This window comes from Hyperolius riggenbachi, chromosome 1 (genome assembly GCF_040937935.1).
Source record: "Hyperolius riggenbachi isolate aHypRig1 chromosome 1, aHypRig1.pri, whole genome shotgun sequence".
NCBI classification, from domain to species: Eukaryota; Metazoa; Chordata; class Amphibia; order Anura; family Hyperoliidae; genus Hyperolius; species Hyperolius riggenbachi.
This window is the reverse complement of record NC_090646.1, coordinates 376,085,828-376,109,561: the sequence shown is the minus strand read 5'-3', so window position 1 is coordinate 376,109,561 and position 23,734 is coordinate 376,085,828. Positions and strand designations below refer to the sequence as shown.

The window sequence follows — 23,734 nt, the reverse complement described above, 5'->3', positions numbered from 1 at the left end:
CAGGAAAAAGTAGATGTGGAGATAACCAGGGGACACGCCAGAGCCTCTCCCCTCTTCACACAGTTCAATCGAACGCTGTAGTCAGCATGAACTTCCTAGTGACATCACTCACTCTCCTCCTACGGTGGCTCTGCACAACCACAAAGGATTGACGTTTCAGCTGTGAGCCAGCTTTCCTCAGAATCAAAAGCACTTGTATTGCCATCTAGTGGACTTTTATAGCCGGTGCATTGCAGGATTTCAACATTAACTCTTTCCCTGCCTAATTGCTTTCCTATTTTTCCATCAAATGGCTTATTGCTGTGCATATTTTTACATTTTTACATTCAATTACATAATAAAAGAATGTTTGGGGAGGGAGGATGGGGGGGAGAAAAACAAGAGAACCAAAACCCCACATTCTCATCATCCATACTATACCATGATGGTATTTATCACCAAAAGAGACGAGAGCTACAGTTACAGGAACACTTTTAGATTTAAATCAGAATTCAGGCCTTTGGGCACCAAACTGTCACATCTGTAGATCCACATACATTCCTTCTGGTATAAAATTTTATCAAAGTCACCCCGCCTGCCACTTATTTGCAATCTATAAATCCCTTTATACTTTAAGCCTTCTGGATTTCCCTGATGAAATTCTTCAAAGTGTACTGCCAGGGGACTAGACTGCTCTTTCTTCTTAATATCTTTTATATGTTCCTTAATTCTGGAACCCACGTCTCTCTTTGTTTTGCCTACGTAAATCTTTTCACATGGACATATTATTTGGTATATAACCCTTGTGGTCATACAGTTTATAAAGCTATTGATTTTATATTCTTCTGTTCCCTCACTGTTAGAAAAGATATTTCCTTGTTGCACGTATCTACACACCTTACAACCAGCGCATCTATACATGCCTTTTAAATTACTGATGCGTGGAGTCGCTATTTCACTTCTCACCAACATATCACCAAGATTTTTGCACCTTCTTGCCGTTATTTGTGGTACTTTTCCCACTATTTTGGCTATGTCATTATCCAATAACAATACTCCCCAATTTTTATTCAATACTTCACGCATCTGCTGCCAATGGCTTCCATACCTCGTTATTATTCATGTGACTTCACTGTCACCATTCTTTTCGTTTTCTTTTTTCCGCAATAATTGTTCTCTTTCTGTTTTAAGGGCTCGCACATATGCCCTTTTCAGCATTCTATTGGAATAACCTCGTTCCTTTAAACGTTTTTGTAGGCACAATTGCGCCTGATACGTAAAAATTCACCCGTAGGGACCGATTTAATCTGAGTGCGAGGATGGAAGCTCCTAGCGTGCAGCAGCGTGTTACCTGCTGTCACTTTCCTATGAACTCCGGAAACTAATTTATTTCCTTCTCTCCTCAATGTTAGATCCAAAAATGTAATCTTTTGCCTGTCATACACATAGGTTAAATAGATATTTCTGTTATTCTCATTTAGTTGATCTACAAACCTCTTTAGGGAGATTTCATCCCCCTTCCAAATCATTACAATGTCATCAATAAAGCGTAGCCAGAGGGCGACATGCTCCCCAAACCCACGCATGCCATACACTTCCTCCATCTCCCATCTTCCCAAGTGCAGGCATGCGTAGGCCGGAGAGCATGCCACCCCCATGGCCACGCCCCTAATCTGCTGAAAGAACTTTTTCTCAAACTGAAAATAATTGTTTTCCAATATCAATTTCATTAGGTCCCATACAAATTCATTATGCATTTCCTCATGAGCACCATAATAATTATCCAAATAGAAAGCAAGAGCTTCCAATCCCACCTCATTTGGAATTGAAGTGAAAAGCGACTTCACGTCCAAGGATATCAACAAACATTTCTCAGGCAAAATGACTTTTTCAACTTTCTCCAATACCTGCATCGAATCTCTGACAAAGGATGGCAATCCCATCATAATGGGCTGTAATTTCTTATCCACATATTTTGCTACTCTTTCAAGGGGACCCCCATTAGCTGCTATTATGGGTCTTCCCGGCGGATCAATCACATTTTTGTGTGTTTTTGGAAGAATATACATTACCGGGATATTATAGGTCTTTACCTCCATAAACTTATATTCTCTCTCCAATATCACATTTTCTATATAGCCCCAACTGATTTTGTTGTTAATGAGTCTTACCAGGTTGGGCAGAGGATCCCCTCTAATTCTACGATAACTATTTCGGTCACTCAGCAGGCGTTCTATTTCTGCATTATATTTAATCAAGGGGAGCAATACCACGTTGCCCCCCTTGTCACTCTTTTTTATAACAGTATCCTGCCATCCCTGAATTTCTTCAAGTGCTATTCTCTGTCCCCTAGTAAGATTGCTTTCTCCCCAGGACTTCCAGTCAATTGACTTCAAGTCCTGTTTCACTAGTTCCATATACACTGCAGTTGACCGATTAGTTGTCAACGCCGGCATGTATTCCGACTTATTTCTTAGTTCTGTATACATTTTCCTGTTGGGCCTCTCTTCTCCCATTTCCTGGATCTCTTCATACAGTAATACATCTAGATCCCAATCATCAATGTCATCCAATCCATGATCATTATCAAACACCACAGCCGCGAGGGCATCTGAATTCGGGTTTTTTTCTTTTTCCATATGCATCTTTTTTAATAATACCCGTCTCAAAAAAGACTTATATCTTTATAAACCTCAAATTCATCGCCCAACGCTGTGGGACAAAAGGTTAACCCCATACTCAATACATGGTAATGGTTCTCATTCAAACTATGATCAGTTAGATTGATGACATTGAACGATTCTAGTTGACCACATCCCGTAAGACTGTGCCTGACCTGGTTCTTAATCCTTCCGCTTCCAGCTCCACTTCCAACTGTTCTGCTAAAAAATCCTCTTCATCTTCTCCCACTGAGGAACTTGCTCCTAATTCTTTTTGTGATCCCCCACTTCCTGTGTTTCCACTTTCTGTGGAGGCGTCACTATCACTCATTCCTTCAGATGAGCTGTATGTGGTTTCTCCCCATCTCACCTTTTTCTGTCTCCTAGGCTTTCTCTTATACTTATCTTTTCTGGGATCACCCCCTTCTTTGGGTTTTCTTAGATTAAAGATGTTACCTGACTTCCAGTCCTTTTGGTCACAAATCATTTTTTCAGCTTTTGTCTTTTTTACCTGCATTTGTTCTTTTTCTAGGATCTTTTTGGTTCTCTGATTGAATTCTTCAAATTTTGAATCCTCCTTATATTTATTTAAATGCTCTAAGCACTCCTTCATCGATTTCTCTAAATCTATTATCTGTATTTTTTCCTCTTTAACCATGATTTTCATAACTTTAATTCCATGTTCTATGCATTCTGTTTGCCAATCAGGCACAAATCTCTCTGTCAGTAGATGCGACGCAGGCATTATTCTCTCACGTATACCTCTTGGAATAATTCCTGCTGCAATATATTTATCCATATAGATTATATTCCATTTTCTTCTAATGAATTTAACTGCTATTCTTTGATATTCTCTGAATTTTTTATTTAAATCTTTTTTACTACTGTTACCACATATTTTGGGGGTGGGCTCCATATCGGGCATTTCCCCCAGATCAATCACCGGACAATAAGCCATGTCGTACACAGGTATATGCACACACACTCACTGCACACATATACGGGCTGGTTCCCCTTCTCCCCCCCACCACTCCCTAAAGCACTATAATGGGAATCACACTGCACTTTTTAAAACGGGTAAATATTGAGTGCATAACACTCCAAAAGCTATCAAAAATTCACATACAATTGTGTGCTAAGCACACTATGACACTAATGAAAAAAGTTCAACAACCCGTAATTGCAAAAGTATAAATCCATTTATTGCTAAATATTCTATAAAAGATAACGCAGTGTGAACCCCAGAGTGCAAACCCCCCCCGATATAAAAAGACCCAGGATTCAAGCCCCAACGCCACCCACAAGCAATACCCCTGACATGGGAGAGAAACCACCACAGGTAGACCTCCCTGTCTTCAACCCTCAGAGCTCTTATGGGACAGGCCTGCCCAAGAAAAAGTTCTTGATGTTGTCAGCAAAGCAACATGCTGTGTGGCATCTAGCTGGAGAAGTTCATATTATGGCATGTAGCACAATTCCTGCATGCAGACTAGAGAAGCAAAACGCTATCATTCAATTCACTGATACTGATGAAATTTCTCAGTCTCTCCAATAATGATGGCACAAATATTCATCCAGCACGATTGCTATGCACTGCTTAAGCGGCAGGTAACAATTCATAATCCAAATATATGGACATGATGCAATTGTAATCCACAATGGAGTTATACTGTTGCTTACCAGCTCCTTCCTGGGTGTGCTGTGGGAGTGCTGCAGCAAGGAATCCGGGCTAGGTGGCTGAGTCACCATACAGAAAGTGAGTCCAGATAGCAACTGGTTTTCTACCCTGTCAGGGACGTCTCCCTGTCACAGGGAAAAGTAGATGTGGAGATAACCAGGGGACACGCCAGAGCCTCTCCCCTCTTCACACAGTTCAATCGAACGCTGTAGTCAGCATGAACTTCCTAGTGACATCACTCACTCTCCTCCTACGGTGGCTCTGCACAACCACAAAGGATTGACGTTTCAGCTGTGAGCCAGCTTTCCTCAGAATCAAAAGCACTTGTATTGCCATCTAGTGGACTTTTATAGCCGGTGCATTGCAGGATTTCAACATTAACTCTTTCCCTGCCTAATTGCTTTCCTATTTTTCCATCAAATGGCTTATTGCTGTGCATATTTTTACATTTTTACATTCAATTACATAATAAAAGAATGTTTGGGGAGGGAGGATGGGGGGGAGAAAAACAAGAGAACCAAAACCCCACATTCTCATCATCCATACTATACCATGATGGTATTTATCACCAAAAGAGACGAGAGCTACAGTTACAGGAACACTTTTAGATTTAAATCAGAATTCAGGCCTTTGGGCACCAAACTGTCACATCTGTAGATCCACATACATTCCTTCTGGTATAAAATTTTATCAAAGTCACCCCGCCTGCCACTTATTTGCAATCTATAAATCCCTTTATACTTTAAGCCTTCTGGATTTCCCTGATGAAATTCTTCAAAGTGTACTGCCAGGGGACTAGACTGCTCTTTCTTCTTAATATCTTTTATATGTTCCTTAATTCTGGAACCCACGTCTCTCTTTGTTTTGCCTACGTAAATCTTTTCACATGGACATATTATTTGGTATATAACCCTTGACAGGGTAGAAAACCAGTTGCTATCTGGACTCACTTTCTGTATGGTGACTCAGCCACCTAGCCCGGATTCCTTGCTGCAGCACTCCCACAGCACACCCAGGAAGGAGCTGGTAAGCAACAGTATAACTCCATTGTGGATTACAATTGCATCATGTCCATATATTTGAATTATGAACTGTTACCTGCCGCTTAAGCAGTGCATAGCAATCGTGCTGGATGAATATTTGTGCCATCATTATTGGAGAGACTGAGAAATTTCATCAGTATCAGTGAATTGAATGATAGCGTTTTGCTTCTCTAGTCTGCATGCAGGAATTGTGCTACATGCCATAATATGAAATTCTCCAGCTAGATGCCACACAGCATGTTGCTTTGCTGACAACATCAAGAACTTTTTCTTGGGCAGGCCTGTCCCATAAGAGCTCTGAGGGTTGAAGACAGGGAGGTCTACCTGTGGTGGTTTCTCTCCCATGTCAGGGGTATTGCTTGTGGGTGGCGTTGGGGCTTGAATCCTGGGTCTTTTTATATGGGGGGGTTTTGCACTCTGGGGTTCACACTGCGTTATCTTTTATAGAATATTTAGCAATAAATGGATTTATACTTTTGCAATTACGGGTTGTTGAACTTTTTTCATTAGTGCATTTTTTTCAGTTTTGCATCCATCACTATTTACAAGCTTATAATTTAAAAAATAATAGTAATATACCCACAATGGGACCTCTATGCCTTTATGTGTCAGGATCTCTTCTGTAGCATGTTCTGTCGGTTGCAGTGGAACTGCAACCGGGCAGTTCTGACTTATCTGCTTGCATTCAGTTGCGCATTCGCAATAAGTCTCATTGTCATTTGCAATCACTCTGCACTTCAGAGCAGCTCAGGATGCTGTCATGATTCCTCCTATTGCTTGATGCAGTCGAACTGCAGCCAGATAGCCCTGGATTTCCTACATGCATGTTGTTGCATAATATTGTATGTATTTGTTATGAGAGTCCTTTTTCACAGTCAGCTAGCAGCTTATAATCAAGCTAGCTCAGGATTGAGTAATTACCATTTAGCTGTGTGGGAATTTGCATGCCTGCATCCATTGGCTGATAACAACATAAAAGTCTGCCTCCCATTTCACACCCGACATAGCGTACAGCTCCCTGAGTTGTTGCTGGGTCCATGCTGTGAAAGTATTGTGTATTGCCTTGCTTTGTATTTCCATGCCTGCTGGATGTTTGCTGCACCTGCGGGGGTCAGCGAAGTCCACTATCCTGCTAATTAGAGACTGCCTTCACCACGCTGGTGACTGGTAGTTATCCTTCTTGCCTTGTTCCTGAGGGCGTAACTGAAGCAGCGGTTGCCATTAGTTACGCTCCTACCTGTTTGTCTATGTCAGTGTGAATGTTTGCCGTCGCTGGGGCAGCGACTAGATTGGCAAAGCATTCCGTCTGTCTGTCTGTTGTTTGTCTTGTTGATAGCAGAGTGAGGGTGTGCGTGTGTCGTATGAATCAGTGGTGTGGTCAATCAGCCATTGGGCCTTTTATGCATCTATGTGTGTATGTCTTTTTGCATTATGACAAATAATACATTTTTGATATTTTACTAATTATTTTTTCATTGGTCTTTTGATGTTTTGAGGTATATGCCTTGCTTTGAGGCCTCCTATTTGTTTTTGCTTAATAGTAATATACAGGGGTCTAGTCCTGGATAAAGAAGTGAGTGAACTCACCCTAAAAACCTCTGCGCCACGCGCCAAAAAATGGGCGTGGTTAAGCACAGCGTGGGCGTGGGTGTGGTCATGGGTGGGGCCAAATATGCATGGCCTTAGCAGTGGTATAAAAGGTCTGCCAGGGGAAGTTTGAGCTCTGTCGTAATGTATCCCCAAAAAGTAGATGTACTCTGACAGCATTTTACCAAAAATACACATAATCTAGCAGAGGTTTCTCCAAAATACAGATAATATAGTAGTAGTTCCCCCAAAATAGACAATCTGGCAGCAGCAGTTCCCCCAACATACACATAATCTGGAAGCAGTTCCCCAAAATACGTGAAACCTGGTAGTGGATCACCCAAAATACACGTAACTTCCAAAATACATGTAATCTGGCAGCAGTGGTCCCCCAACATACACAATCTGGCAGCAGTTCCCCAAAATACACGTAATCTGGCCAAAAATACAGATCTGACAGCAGTTCCCCCAAAATAGGTACCCCCAGTATAGCTAGCCAGGTCTATAGGTGTCCCCAGTATAAGTAGCCATGTGTATAGTTGTCCCCAGAATTGGTGGCCAGATGTAGATATGTCACCAGAATAGGTAGCCAGGTGTATGGATGTCCTCAGAATAGGTGGTCAGGTGTATAGATATTCCCAGAATAGGTGGCCAGGTGTATAGATGTGCCCAGAATAGGTAGCAAGGTCTATAGGTGTCCCCAGTATAGCCAGGTGTCCCCAGTATATGTAGCCAGGTGTATAGTAGCCCTAGTATATGTAGCCAGGTGTATAGGTGTCCCCAGTATATTTAGCCAGGTGTATAGGTGTCCCCAGTATAAGTAGCCAGGTGTATAGGTGTCCCCAGTATATGTAGCCAGGTGCATAGGTGTCCCCAGTATAGCCAGGTCTAAAGTTGTCCCCAGTATATGTAGCCAGGTGTATAGTGTCCCCAGTATAGCCAGTCTATAGGTGTCCCCAGTATATGTAGCCAGGTGTCTTCCCAGCTGGAGGGGAGCAGCGCAGTGGGGAGGAGCATTGGGCAGAGCACCGGGGAAGGGCGGACGTTTCCCCCCCTTCCCTCACCTTGGGGTATAAGATAAGATAAGTAGTTTATTCGCCAAGTACGGCCGAGCCGTACTCGGAATTGCTTTTGATACACATGGCTTAGGCAAAGAAGAAGCACTCCACATTGGCGGAGTACTGTACATGATACATTACAGTACATGCTACAATTTTAGAACATAGACAAACGTTAACCTTAACAACAAAACATTTAACATTTCTGTGTAGACAAATGTACACCTTAACAACAGCACCTTAACATTTCTGCAATAGTTACTGCTTCCTATACGGAAGAGAAGAAAGACCTCTGAGCATGAGGAGTAGGTAGGTAGAAGCTTTACAGTCTAGGTGGTGGGGGTTTAGTGGGGGTTGGCGTTTAACAAAAGAACTGCCTGAGGGAAGAAGGTGTTCCGACGTCTGCTGGTTCTGGATCGAATGGTTCGGTAGTGCCGACCCAGCGGGAGAGGCTCAAAGAAGCAGCTGTCATGGTGAGAAGAGTCACAGGAAATCCTGTTGGCCCTCTTCCTCATCCTGTCGGTGTGGAGGAGGTCAAGGGATGGTAGGTGTGAACCAATGATCTTTTCTGCCTCATTGATGATTCTTTGCAGTTTCTGTCTATCGCTCTCCGTTGCGCCAGCATACCAGACGATTATGGAGGAGCAGAGAATGGACTCCGTAGTCGCGGTGTAGAAGCTGGTCAGCAGCTCCCGAAGGATGCCAAATTTTCTAAACTGGCGCAGGAAAAATAGCCTCTGCCGTGCCTTCTTCTGGAATCTGGCAGTGTTATGCCTTATGTTCTATTGATAATGAGGAAGTTGCCATCTTATGGATATTGTTAGCACCATGCCCAGAACAGGGAAAATTCATAACATTTTAGTCTATTGTGCTTTATATCACTTCAGAGACTGAGAAGAGATAGTCTAATAACTTCTTTGTTTGTACAATAACTACATAAATTCTCCATCTATCACTTTAATGTCTCAAATAAAAGCAGCACATGGTGTGCTTATTTCATTATTTATTTATTTTTCATTTTTAATTACTATTCATAACATGCACACAAAAAAATCTCATAATATGTTTAAATCAGTAGTATTAGGCCAGTACAATATACCTCCCTTTACCCTGTGCTGTTCGGAAAGCCAACTCTGCAGTTGGCTGCTTTCTATCTCTGTATATACAAAACCTTGTGCACATTCTGTAGATGCTTTTTATATCAATATACAAAACAGATAGCTCAGTGGTAGCACAGATCAGTCCCCTCTCATACCAGTGAACAATGTGAGGGATCAAAGTTACAGGGATTTTGCTGTAGCGTCCACCGATATTTTCTATTTTTTATTGTGTTTCAGATTGCTGAAGAATTGGAAAGATCCTTTGTGTCCCTGAGACTACACACTTTAATTTTGATAACATGGAGCTCTATTATCTACTTGTGCTGCAAGGGGATATAGCAAAGACCTTACAGTGACAGGCCTGAGCAATAAAGAAAATAAAAAATACATGTAGAAAGCACAGTAAGCATTGCTTTCACAGAGCAAGAAGCTGAGGCAGCAGTTCAGTGTAAGGTTCTTTATTGAATGATACTCCGATATGCTGTGCAGTTTTGGACTTGTACTTTAATAAACCAACAGGAATTGCAATTGTAAATTAAAAAGAAAAAAGGTAATATCTGACAACATGGTTTGCAGTGCTATTAAAAGAGACAAATAAGCTGTTTGAGATGGCTCTGCAATAGTAACCATGGTTGTAAATAAACATTAAAGGCAGAGTGAAGACAGGTAAAGTCATAAGAGTTCTAAAAACATACTCCACTGTTAAATAAAGAAACAAAGCAAAGACTGTGTTCATCTATTTATCGGTGTGTGTGTGTGTGTGTGTGTGTGTGTGTGTGTGTGTGTGTGTGTGTGTGTGTGTGTGTGTGTGTGTGTGTGTTTTGCGATGTGTGTGTGTGCGTGTGTGTGTTGCGATGTGTGTGTTGTGTGTGTGCGTGTGTGTGTGTGTGTGTGCGTGTGTGTTGTGTGTGTGTGTGTGTTGTGTGTGTGTGTGTGTGTGTTTTGCGATGTGTGTGTTGTGTGTGTGTGTGTGTGTTGTGTGTGTTGTGTGTGTGTGTTGCGATGTGTGTGTTGTGTGTGTGCGTGTGTGTGTTGTGTGTGTGCGTGCGTGCGCACGTGTGTGGTGTGTGTGTGTGTGTTTTGTGTGGGGTGTGTGTTTTGTGTGTATATGCATGCGTGTGCGTGTGTGCGTGTGTATGTTTTGTGTGGTGTGTGTTTTGTGATGTGTGTGTTGTGTGTGTGCGTGTGTGTGTTGCGATGTGTGTGTTGTGTGTGTGCGTGTGTGTGTGTGTTGTGTGTGTTGTGTGTGTGCGTGTGTGTGTTGCGATGTGTGTGTTGTGTGTGTGCGTGTGTGTGTGTTGTGTGTGTGCGTGTGTGTGTGTGTGTTGTGTGTGTGCGTGCGTGTGCGCGTGTGTGTTGTGTGTTTGTGTTTTGTGTGGGGTGTGTGTTTTGTGTGTATATGCATGCGTGTGCGTGTGTGCGTGTGTGTGTTTTGTGTGGTGTGTGTTTTGTAAATATACAAGGAATAGTGTCTGACTGTCTGTGTATACTTTTTGCAAATGATTTACACAATGAAAAGCACACATGATAATAATCATTATCGTTTTAAAGACACTGTTAATGGGCATGCTACTATTAGCAAGAAAAATTGAAAAAGGAAGAAATATTGTGCCGCCCACCCCTTTTTCTGATTTTGTTTTTTATGTTAAAGTGGTATTAAATTTCTTCTTTTGCCTGAAGCATTAAAAGACATCATAAACTTAGCAGGAAAAAAAAAATATATGACTGTTTTAAAGTTACTGAAAAGGGTTAATATACTAACTTCCACTTCACTCAGGAGCTAAACGTTAGGATTGCTATTGCCTAGGAAACAATTATCAGCTTTATTTGCAGAACTAAACAATTCAGAAAAGCTTCCCCATTTCCAGATGGAAGGCAGGGAACTTTCTTGGCTGTTTGCTCAATCGGTTACTTAATTACAAAACAATCTGACCATTTATCCTGCAACTAACAATAGTATCAGTTACTTTCAGTAATATGGAACTCGGCCTTTCAGTGAATATATTCCCATCTTTCTTTGTCTTCTGTGAGGGCCCGTTTCCACTTGTGCGGTGGGAATCGCCGCAGAAAAAATTTGCATGCGGATGCAAATTTTGCATGTGGTTGTATGCAAATTTTCATGTGAATTCGCATACGATTTCGCATGGATGACTATGTATGTGAATTTAACCATGGCAGTGCCTGTGTGCTTTTTCATTGTTTCTGTGCGAAATCGTTTGCAAATTCGCATGAAAATTCGCATACCAAAACCGCATGCGAATTTCCTATTAAATACATTGTATGCGATATATAGTGGTATGCGAATTCTGATGGCTTTGCCGTGCAGATTTTTTCTGCACAGAAAAACGCTCAGAAATCCTGACAAGTGGAAACAGTCCCATCCACTTGTATTGTCTATGCTAATCTGCATGCAGGAACTCAGGAACACATGCAGATTCGCTCTAGTGGAAATGGGCCCTCAGTTTTATGTTGTGTTTAATAGTAAGCATAGATGTACAGTTTTATACCACTTTGGGTCACCCTGAGCTGCTTGGTTACTCTGTTATATCATTTTAAACAACTAGTTTTATACGTCTGAGCGACATGATTCCCCCCCCCCCCTCCCCCCCCCCATGGCTGACCCTACATTTATTGAATTGTCAATAAAATTGATCAAAATTTATTTATCAATAGAAAATGTATATGCAAGTTTTTTGTATCAAACTTTTTTTTTTTTTTGTAGCAATCAAATCTAAAAACGCGAAGATTAAGTTTTATTGTGTATACCGATCTGTAGACTGATACGCTTCTCAGATAATAATAAATGGGAGTAAAAGTTTGCAAGTGTAAAAGCCTTATTAATTCAAATAAACATGCACACACACTACATTCCTGTCCTCTTAAATCAGGAAGTATATGCAGATTACCACACCTACTACTAAAGCACACCTGATGTGAGAGGGATATGGAGGCTGCCAGATATGTTTCCTTTTAAACAATTCCAACTGCCTGGCTGCCCTACTGATCTATTTGGCTGCAGTAGTGTCTGAATCACACACCTGACACAAGCATGTGGCTAATCCAATCAGACTTCAGTCAAAAACATCTGATCTGCATGCTTATTCAGGGTCTATTGCAAAAAGTATTACAGGCAGAGGATCAGCAGGACAGCCAGGCAATCTTCATTCCCTGCACATATTTCAACAATGATGCTGGGCTCTCCAGACCTGCAACAGAAACAAGCTCCACATAGGGTAATATTGTTCGGGGTACTTATCCGTTAGCCGGGCGCATCCGGCAGGTGGCAACAAAACTCCACCAGAGTTACATCTTTCCCTACTATCCATGGCGGCCTGGAGGGGGAATAGTAATTAGCGCCACCTGCCGGATGCGCCCGGCTAACGGATAAATACCTTGTTCGGTTTATACACATTCAACCTCCTCCACGTCACCCGTGTCTCGTGCTCCCCAGGTGTCACTTCCAATATGGTTCCTCACCCCCTCTCACTAAATGCTTACCAGATTCACACCACCTAAGCTGGTCAGGTGGATCTTAGACAAAATGCTGAAAAACAGCCAACTTGAACTTATTTCTGCAAAGGGAAGAGATTCTCCACACAGGGTAATACAGTTCAAGATATGTAATTGCTTATTGCTGCAAACACTGTGTCTCCCCTTTAACACCTTGTGAATGTGCCCCTTCACACATTGCATGCCATACTTCTCACCACATCTACCCCACCACTTGTACACGGGTGGAAATTGCGCTCTTAGGGAAGGTTGCAATCACGACTCCCACTTGTTTAAAACTGGCCTCTTACAAGGTCCTTCCGATTTATTCCAGGATTAAAATTCTCAATAAAACATACATAAAAAAGAGAAAAGACCATATAGTGTAATACTGTATGTATATTGCCTCTGTGCGCATTAATCAGCTCACTTACGCATCCAGAAGCTTTTTCCGCATATAACAGACACTAAGTGCCAATGCCCATCCGTCTGGTGCAGGGTGCGTCTCCACCGTTGTGCACAAACCAGGAAGCGCACGGACCGGCCGGTCGTAGCAGAGGCGCACTATTTGGAATCCCTGAGAACGAGAGAGGCGGCGGAGCGGGCCAGCGTGAACGGTGGAGACGTACCCTGCACCAGACGGATGGGCATTGGCACTTAGTGTCTGTTATATGCGGAAAAAGCTTCTAGATGCGTAAGTGAGCTGATTAATGCGCACAGAGGCAATATACATACAGTATTACGCTATATGGTCTTTTCTCTTTTTTATGTATGTTTTATTGAGAATTTTTATCCTGGAATAAATCGGAAGGACCTTGTAAGAGGCCAGTTTTAAACAAGTGGGAGTCGTGATTGCAACCTTCCCTAAGAGCGCAATTTCCACCCGTGTACAAGTGGTGGGGTAGATGTGGTGAGAAGTATGGCATGCAATGTGTGAAGGGGCACATTCACAAGGTGTTAAAGGGGAGACACAGTGTTTGCAGCAATAAGCAATTACATATCTTGAACTGTATTACCCTATGTGGAGAATCTCTTCCCTTTGCAGAAATAAGTTCAAGTTGGCTGTTTTTCAGCATTTTGTCTAAGATCCACCTGACCAGCTGAGGTGGTGTGAATCTGGTAAGCATTAAGTGAGAGGGGGTGAGGAACCATATTGGAAGTGACACCTGGGGTGCACAAAACACGGGTGACGTAGAGGAGGTTGAATGTGTATAAGCCGAACAATATTACCCTATGTGGAGCTTGTTTCTGTTGCAGGTCTGGAGAGCGCAGCATCATTGTTGAAATATTAATTCCCAGCGTTGGACTTTTTGCAGCGATCCCAGTGACTTTTTAACAAATTGACTTAAGTGTTTCATATTTTTATCATATTCTTTTAGTTGTAAACCTTGGCGCAGTGTTTTTTTGTATTCCCTGCACATAAACACAGTGGGGATCCGTCATCAGCCTGCCAGCCGCGATCGAAGCTGGCAGGCTGAAATAGTGGGAGGGAAAAGCAATTTACATTTGTATAACGCTGCGATGTAGCACAGCGCTGTACAAGGAGCAGTCCTGTCACTTGACTGTCTCTCCCAACAGCTTCCAATCTAATCACATACATAGGCTGATGCCTATGTATGTGTAGTGTATGGATCGCAGTCTAGGGCCAATTTAGGGGTGGGGGGAAATTAAAAGTAATAGGCCTTTTCATTTTAAAAATGGTCTTTTAAATGTAAAAAAAAAACAAAAAACGCAACAATCAGAGATCACTAAAAGAAAGCTCTATTAGTGGCATACAAAGGAGGTAAAATTAATTTGGGTGCTAAGTTGTATAACCGAGTAATACATTTTTAAAGTGTCGAAGTGCTGAATTGTAAAAAAATGGCCTGGTCACTAGGGGGTATAAACCATTGGTCCTCAAGAGGTTAAAAGAAAATATCCTTCATATCCCTCTCAGTTTAGGTGTGCTTTAATGCATCGCTTATTCTGGGCTTCTTGCAGATAAGAGTCGGACTGCAGTGGAGTTTACTTGGTTTAGGTGAGGCAGAGTGCCTTTTGATGAATTTCAGGCTACAAAACCAAAACATTGCAGGCCAGTAGTTCTTCCACAAGCCAAGGCAAAAATAAAAGGCACACTCATGCAAAGTGCTGTTCCTGTTCCACAGTTATGACAGACGAGTGCATTTTGCCTTGAGATCTCCTTTAAAAAATGTAATAGTGCTTAATATAGTGTATAATCGTTCCTAATGTAAAGTAGCACATGGTTAGGCACTCAAGCATGACAAGAATAGCTCAAGTTTTTCTAGTGTAGCTTCCACATTAATCCTCATTTTAGAATTACATAGCATTACAGTGCAATACTTGCTTCAGGCTACAATTATCCATCCGCATACTGGTCTGGTGAGATAACTGGGAAATGTGAAGAATCAAATTATCTCAGGAGGAAATTAATGCGGTGTTAACTGGGAGTCAATTAGAGAAGGCTAAACTGACAGCATATTGGATGTCCCCATATGTGCCCTGTCACTTATATGGCAAGAAAACTGTACATCCTTCCTCATCTCTTTCCAACTATTAAGGAGCAAGTAAGTATTAATTAGTTTTATGTTTTTCCTTTGGTTGTCAAACATTTTATTTTGTATTGCTATTCATAGGAAGGAACAAAACTGAATGGAAATGGTTAATATCTTACAAGCGCTGTCAAAGAAAAAAAAAAATACATTACAAGAAAAGCAGCAGACACATTTGTAATTGCATCATATTCACTAGATAACATTATGACTTAGGCGTCAATTCATCAAAGGCTGTTCGATAAAAAAAAAAAAAACAAGCCCGGAAAATACCGCATTCGGTATTTTAGATTTTTTTTTTTTGCTAATTCATCAATATTTTCACAGGTGCGGTACAAGTTTGGTCATTTACCGAAGCCCATTGACAAAAAACCTGTTCGGTAACAGCAGAAGATTGTGTATTTGTCTCTGTTCTCCATGCAGAGACAGCATTACAATAGTAAAAGGCATCCCAACATCGCTTTAGAATGTACATGTTTGTTTTTTTTGCCTCTGCTTGCTCTAAAGCTATTAGTCTTTCTCTACATATTATTTTTTTTGCCACCGCTTAGATGAACTCCAAGAAACTTTAAACATGACCTGCTTAGGTGATATCCCCACTAGTTCCTTCGCATCTTCAAACAGGAACCTAAATGGTTAAACGGCCAAGGGGAGGCAGGGACAGACACTTTTGTTCCATTCACTCTGCTTGCTGGCTGGGGTTAGAAAAGCCAGAATCTCCTGAGAAGCCTACACAACCAATCAACATCCGATTAGCAGGACTTGCAGGAGACTGGGGCTGTTTCTATTGGCTCTGCTCCTGTCAGTCATATGTAATCCGTCTCTGCTTCTGTGAGTTCTGTGAGTCCTGCACCGTTTCCGACAGAGAAGAACTGCTGGTAATGTTTGAACATGTTACAGTATTTTACCGAATGTTGTAACCTTCATGAATTGACATTTACTGACATTTGTTGAGGTGTTTACCGCACAAGTCAGTATTTTACCTCACTATTTGGTAATTTCAGCTTGCCATGCAGTAACAGTCTTGATGACTTGACATTTTCCTAAGTGCTCGGTAAAGTCAGCAGTTTTTAGCATTATCGAATGCGGTAATGCTTTAAGAATTGATGCCATAGTGTCATGTGATCAAGCTTGCATTGCAATACCTGTCCAATGAGTATATTTTGATTACATGGGCTTCAGTTGCTTAAAGGAAACTTAGAGGGAACCCGAGGTGAGAGACATGTGGAGGCTGACATATTTATTTCCTTTTAAACAATGCACATTAAAATCACAAACACTGGTTCGCACGACAGCCAGGGGCCCCAGTCTCACTCATTGGCTGAGGGCCCTTAAACCACCATGCGATACCTAGAGTGAAATGCGGGCTAGCCCTGGAACTCTCACTACCAGGGACTTCACCCCCATTGCCTCTAAACTGAATGCTAACTGCAACACACACAATTGCTCACTACCAGTTTAAGCAATTTCCTACCTTTATCTGGTCAGCAGGCGCCAAATCAGCCAATCAGGTGTACGGTCATACACCCTTTGCCATACCAAATCTAGCAGGTATCTAGCAGGCATCCTGGAAGCTGCAAAAAAGAAATGTAAGATCACAAACACTGGTTTGCACTACAGCCAGGGGCCCCAGTCTGGCTGTCATTCAAACCAGTGTTTGTGATGTTAAATTTATTTTTTGCAGCTTCCAGGATGTGGTGACAGGTGAGTGGTTAGGGAGGGGACTGTGTGGGAGATGCCTACACGCGGCGGTCCCTGTAAAAGATGTAATCAACGATTACGTCCAACCGAAGCCTCCCACCTGAATGCTAATTTATGCAATTCCTGGTAGATTTGGTACGGCAGGCAAAGGGTGTATGACCGTACACCTGATTGGCTGACTGGTGCCTGCTGTCCAAATAAAGGTAGGAAATTGCTTGAACTGGTAGTGAGCAATTGTGTGTGTTGCAGTTAGCATTCAGTTTAGAGGCAATGGGGGTGGTAGTGAGAGTTCCAGGGCTTGCCCGCATTTCCCTCTAGGTATCGCATGGTGGCTTAGGGGCTCCGGCCATTGAGAGAGACTGGGGCCCCTGGCTGTCGTGCGAACCAGTGTTTGTGATTTTAAATTTCTTTTTTCAGCTTCCAGGATGCAGTTAACAGGTGAGTGGTTAGGGAGGGGACTGTGTGGGAGATGCTTACATGCGGCGGTCCCTGTAAAAGATGTAATCAACGATTATGTCTAACCGAAGCCTCCCACCTGAATGCTAATTTATGCAATTCCTGCTAGATTTGGTACGGCAGGCAAAGGGTGTATGACCGTACACCTGATTGGCTGACTGGCGCCTGCTGACCAGATAAAGTAAGGAAATTTTTTGAACTGGTAGTGAGCAATTGTGTGTGAAACAATGCACATTGCCTGGTTGTCCTGCTGATCCACTGCTTCTAGTACTTTTAGCCATAGACCCTGAACAAGAATGCTCAAGTCTGACTGGATAAGCTGCATACTCATTTCAGGTATTTGATTTAGACACTACTGACCAGAAGATGAGTGAGATGAGTGAGACTGCCAGGCAACTGGTATTGGTTAAGGCCCCTTTTACACTAAGACATGTTTGTTGCATTGCCCTTTCGGCATGCAGGGTAAAGCAATGGCAGTGAAGGTGTATAGGGCCTAGTACACTGACTGCGGTGCACTGCAACAGAAGCCGATTCACTGCCTACCTGCCACAAAGTCAGCATTACTGTGTGACTTCCGCAGCGATGCAATGTCAGCAGAAAACATGGAAGTCAATTTGCAATACAGAAATCTTAAATTTATTGGTGTCAGCTGTGCAGAGCGCATGTGAAGAACGACGCAAATGTGACGGGGAAGCAGGGAATACCAGTGACGTACTTCATGTCCAGCACGGAGTACATCACTGGGTGAGGGATGGCAATGGGCAGCGTGCGTGGAGTGTGTGGCACTGCAATGATCGCCTCAATTATAAAACTGGCCTAAAAGGAAATAAATATGGCAGCCTCCATATATCTCTGACCTTGGGTTCTTTTTATTTCGAATTCATCTGTCACAAGGTCTAGACAGGCTGGTAGCTCTAAATACACATAATTTGTGTTTCTCTGTTATTTTCTTCTCTCCTGTGAAAGAGTTTGGTCCTCTTTAAAGCAGATGCGAGATGAAAAACTAACTATAACAAGTAACTTGTCTATATATCTTATCTAAAGTTTAGATAGTTTACACAGCAAATCTAGCTGCAAACAGCTTCAATAGAATATAACTATTTCTTCCTGTGATACAATGATAGCAGCCATGTTGTTTGTAAACATTACACACAGGCAAGCGTATCTGCATCTTTAGCACTTCAGCGCCTATGAAAAAAACCTGAAATGGGAAATGGAAAAAAAAAACTGAAAATGGTTAAAAAACAACTGCCCTGTATTTCACAAATATATTTTAAAATGACTAAGACACATTTGTTGGTATTCTTAGAAAAGATAATAAATACCTTTATTTGTTTCTGTTTTCTGTAGCGCACACTTGAAGTGAAAGTTATATGGGGACTGACATATATATTTCCTTTTAAACAATGCAAATTGGTTGCTCTGCTGATCCTCTGTAACTTGCTATGAGTGCTTGGGATCTTCTTCAGTACCTCCTTCTTGATTCACAGATTTGAATGCAGTTTGGCTCCCTTCTGGTTTGATTGCACCTTCTTCCATTGTTGATTGCTGTCTGGTTACTTTCTTGTTTCTTATCGAATGGTAACTGGAAGAGATCTGTAATCCTTCAGCTCTTCTGCTCAACTAAATTCTTGCAGCCCATTATTCTGTCTGATTCTAAAAAAAACTAGCAGGGTCAGCAGTGAGAAGCTAGTTAAGCGGAAGAGCCGTAGAGGATGGATCTGTTACAGATGACCCAAGTCAAGCAAGACGAAGCCAGTGGCAGGCGCTATCTTGTCATTTACATCATTGCTACATGCAGATAAAATACAACACAGCTAACCAATGATGTATAGAAGCTCTTTCCCAAGGTATTAACAACTGGGACAGTGAGTAAATATAGCAATAAGTAAAAAGTGGGAGAATGTGCACTTGCCATACAGCCTTCTATTAAAACCATTGCAGTTTTACTAGCTAGTCGTAAGTGATGGAAGTAGGAAGGTTAGCTGGTAAGTACAGTGTTCTAAGTGACTGATCCCTTCTGAAGTTGAAAAGCCAGAATCTCAGAAAGAAAAAGATGCTGCTCAAGCACAGGAAAACTTGTCTGTGAACTATTAAGAGAAATATAAAATATTTTGCTACCGGCATTGCTGATGTGACTTCTACTTTGTACACAGTTAAGCACTGCACAAAATATTTCAGTAGTGCATTATATAGGTCAGGATAATAAGAATAATATTAAAGTGAAAACTTATACCTATGAAACTTTAATATGTATGTTGAATTTAACCGATTACGGATGATTGAAATCTATGCCCTGTTTTGATCCCCTAATACCTGTCAGGGCGTAGATTTCACTTCACCGCCGCTGTGCGTTCTCGATGCTTCTGATGATCTTGACGCTCTCTGCCCATTGCAGCTCACTCGCCCTGCCATATCTATGACAACAGAGCCCTGTGAGCAGGCCAGGACCCGATTTAATTGGCTTCTGACCCTGTTGATCAATGTAAGCAACTCCATTGGCTTACATTGATCACATGGTCAGGAGCCAATGAAAGCAGCTCCTGACCAGCTCTCAGAGCTCTGCCACCATAATCATCCTGGTTTCAGCATCAGAAACAGTTCTTATATTTATTTTGTGCTGTATATTGGTATGTAATGTAACTCTACCCTCCCAGTGATGTTTAGCCTAGGCCATTTCGTTATTTCTGCCCCATTCTGGTAGACCAGGTATTGTTTATGCTCTCTTCAGAACGTATAGCAAACAAACATTATCCAGTGATGCACCTCGCCAGTAGGAAACATGTAGCAACCTGGGACAACGTGTGTGTGTGTGTGTGTGTGTTTGTGCGTGCGTGTGTGTTTTCTTTACAAAGATACCGTGACCAAGAATTGAACTTCATCCCAATCAGTAGCTGATACCCCCTTTTACATGAGAAATCTATTCCTTTTCACAAACGGATCATCAGGGGGTTCTGTATGGCTGATATTGTGGTGAAACCCCTCCCACAAGAAACTCTGAGGACCATGGTACCCCTGGCAGTTTCCTGTCTGTGAACCTTGTTGCATTGTGGGAAATAGCTGTGTACAGCTGTTTCCAACTGCCAAAACAGCAAGCAGCAGCTACATCACCTGCCAGCAGTAAAAATGTCACCATGTGATAAATTTCAGAATGTAAATCAGGGATTTAAAAGTTTTTACAATGGGCAAACACTAACTTAATCATTTATACATAATAATTGTAAAAATGAAGCACTTTTTTATCACATTATTTTCACTAGAGTTCCTCTTTAAGTTATATTTAGTACAGTTCCTCTATAAATAAAATTGTGTGTTTAACAACATGTTAATTTTGTATGTTTTGTATTCTTTGTTATTAATAACAGTTACAACAGCAGCAGTATAAACAATTTTTCAGCCAAATTAATTAGGCGGTCTGAGACAGATTGCGTAATCCATTAATCCATTACTAATGCTATTGATTAAAGGTAATGTTACACTTTCATTGAGCAATAAGCAATCTCTTCAGCTCACCTATACATGCTGTATCATTATAAGGACACCTATACATCATCATTAGGACTAATGGCACAAAGGCCCATATGCAATTAACTTTTTCTCCTGAGTTATCTCCAAGTAGATAATTTTCATCTTCTATTTAAAATACCTTTTCAGCATTTTACAACAGAAAGAGTGCCCAAAAGTAGGTGAAAAGGTACTATCACAATTATTTTCAGTATTTTCCTGATTGCTGGAGGTTTAAAAAGCATTTTATTGATGATGTGTAAAAATATCACCTAGGGGAAAAATCTGGAGAAAAAGTGGATTGCTTATGGGCCATAGCGTTTCAGATTGCTTACCTTATATATATGAGTTACATTGCTTCCTGCTAGTCACCTGCCAGACTGTGCAGGTGTAGAAAATATGTTGCAATAGTTAATGTTCTATGCAACTGATAATTCAATCCAGGGTGAATGTTTCTTAGCTTCCTGTAATGAAGACTAGTGCAACGCAGAGTATAAATTCCTAGGACTGCAGTCAGTTTTGGACATTTGTTAGCTGTCTGCAAATTCATGGGAAGGTAATTTTTTAATAACATTAACATTTAAAAGCATTTTTGCAGTCCTCATACGTGTTTATAGCAATTTTGTAGTAAGAGTAAAACTTTAAAAAGTGAAATTGGTGCTTATAGACATTTTTAGAAATGTATAGCTGAGTGCAAATTGAAATGGAAAGGTAATATTGGATAACTTTAAATTAAAAAAAAGATTTGTGCACCACTCACACATTTTTATAGCATTTTTAATAAACTTTTGGAAAATTTGCTGATATTATGTTCATAGTAAGTAGATGCATTTTGTATTATAAGGACTCTGAATTTAAAAAACCCTGTTATAGATGTTTTTACAGAATTCCCAGGGCTAAAGAATTCTTTGGACTTCAGTAAATCAGGTCTAAATTTTATAATTATTAATTCAATGGTGTAGATACTGTATCTAAATAGTATGTGCTAAATAAAAATACTTTTAAAAATAATTTTGTATACTACTTACCATTGATTGCACCCCGAGGCATTTGGGATCTGTGCATTCATTAATGAAAGAGGTCATTTTGATCCATGCCAAAACTCAGCAGTAACAGTGACAGCATTAAATTTGGGTTAGTTGTGAAAGATTAGTTGGCAGCTTTTTGGGATGTCTGTCATTCCACAGATGTGCCACATGTCACCTTTGTGACTGGTCCACCTCCAAGAGTTGTCTAAACACAGGGGGTTTTCTACTATGATCTCTACTGAGGCCTTAGACATTATTTCTGAAATGTATTTGGCATATGATTCAAGTCTGTTTCAGCAACAATAGCAAAGCATTTATTTTTAAGTGAAACTAGACAAACTCGTACAATTAGGCCAAAGGAAAAAAATGTTTAATGTGTTCTTTTCATTTTACGTGAACTGTCATTCCCCTGTACGTGACTGCAAAGTCTTTCATCTACCACCCATACATTTTATAACAGGGTTGTGTTCTGAACCCCAGGCAGGTCATAAATATATTTTTTTCAGGCGTTTTAAAAAATGTCCTTGTCAGTCAACAGAAATTACACTTTCCTAACTTAAAACATAAGTCCAGAGAATTTGTCTTGTCTTTAAATAGAAAGATGGTTTGAAGAAATCAGGATGATACCATTTATCTGATAGATAATTAGTTAAACAGCTTTTTCTGTATTGCTCCCAAAAATATAGAGATCTTTCTTTGTATGATCTCATTCATGGCAGCATTTTTTGCAGCTATTATTTTCATATTATTTTCTTGGAAACAAGCCTGTATAATTGTACTTGAATATTAAATATAGCAAATACAAATTCAAAGAGGTTACCATATTTACAAGCAAAATAAACTGTAAATGAAACTTATGGAACGTCAAAAAAAGTAGTAAGAGAGAGTAGGTGTGCATTTAGTTTCAAGAAGCTGAAATCAATCATAATAATTACAGTAATTGTCACTTAAACAGTGTTTTATTTAAATCATTGGCATGAGAAAATGCATCCTTTCATGCGTAATAACAATTGCTGTACATTTTCACTTTACTTAGAATTTTACTATAGAATTTAGTCAAATTCCATTCAAAAAGTTGAGTTTGTATAGTGTAGAAAGGTGGACAGAGATAGAAGTTGCCAAACTTTTTTGTAGATTTGCCCATAGTTAAAACCTTGAATACATTTTTACTGCTATCTTTCATTTCTCCTCCTCATGTCCTCAAAATGACCATTGCAATGGTTGACATAGTACTTGTAAGGATCCCTCCTGTAGCGTATTCTGTCCGTTGCAGTGGAGCCGCAAACGGACAGTTCTGGCTTATCTGCTTGCATTCGGTTGTGCATTTGCAATGGGTCTCATTGTCATTTGCAATCACTTTGCAGTTCTGGGCAGCTCAGGATGCTGTCATCATTCCACCAATTGCTTGTTGCAGCTGAGCTGCGGCCAGATAGCCTTGGATTTCCTGCATGCATGTTTTTACATAATTCTGCATCTATTTCTTATGGGGGTCCTTTGTAGTCACAGCCAGCTAGCAAATGATAATCATAGCAAAGAAATGAACAGCGCTACTTAAAAACAGATAAGTGCCTACCTGCAAGAGAGTGCAAGCCCCACTTATGGGATAAAATACACACCTAGCATACACTTAACCTGTCTATCTCTGGAGGATGTTGATTTCCTGTAACAGCTTGCATGCAACTTGTTAAGTACTTGTCCCTCCCACTGCGGAGAAGTCATCCCCCTATGGGAGGGGACCTAACACTAACTAAATCCTAACCTATGCATAGCCTGGGTGCGCTACCAAGTAAAATCAAAAATTGAAAATTGCACAAAAGGTGGATCAGCGCATCACCAGGCCGCCTCCGATTGGCCTACAATCAGAGGTGCGCTGAGCCCCCTCAGAAACTGCAAATGCACCTT

General features: G+C 41.0%; 1 protein-coding gene across 3 annotated transcripts in view; it reads left to right on the top strand.

Annotated features, from left to right (window-relative positions):
* Nucleotides 1-23,734, top strand: part of LOC137551591 (uncharacterized) — a 261,627-nt gene that overhangs the window by 99,045 nt on the left and 138,848 nt on the right. The window contains exon 2 of one of the 3 annotated variants that reach the window (XM_068271354.1): nucleotides 9,343-9,447. The exons of the other annotated variants lie outside the window; for them this stretch is intronic. Coding sequence (XP_068127455.1) covers nucleotides 9,343-9,350 — 8 coding nt within the window. The 3' untranslated portion in view covers nucleotides 9,351-9,447. Of the gene's footprint in view, nucleotides 1-9,342; nucleotides 9,448-23,734 lie in introns of those variants that run through there. 3 annotated transcript variants of the gene reach the window in all.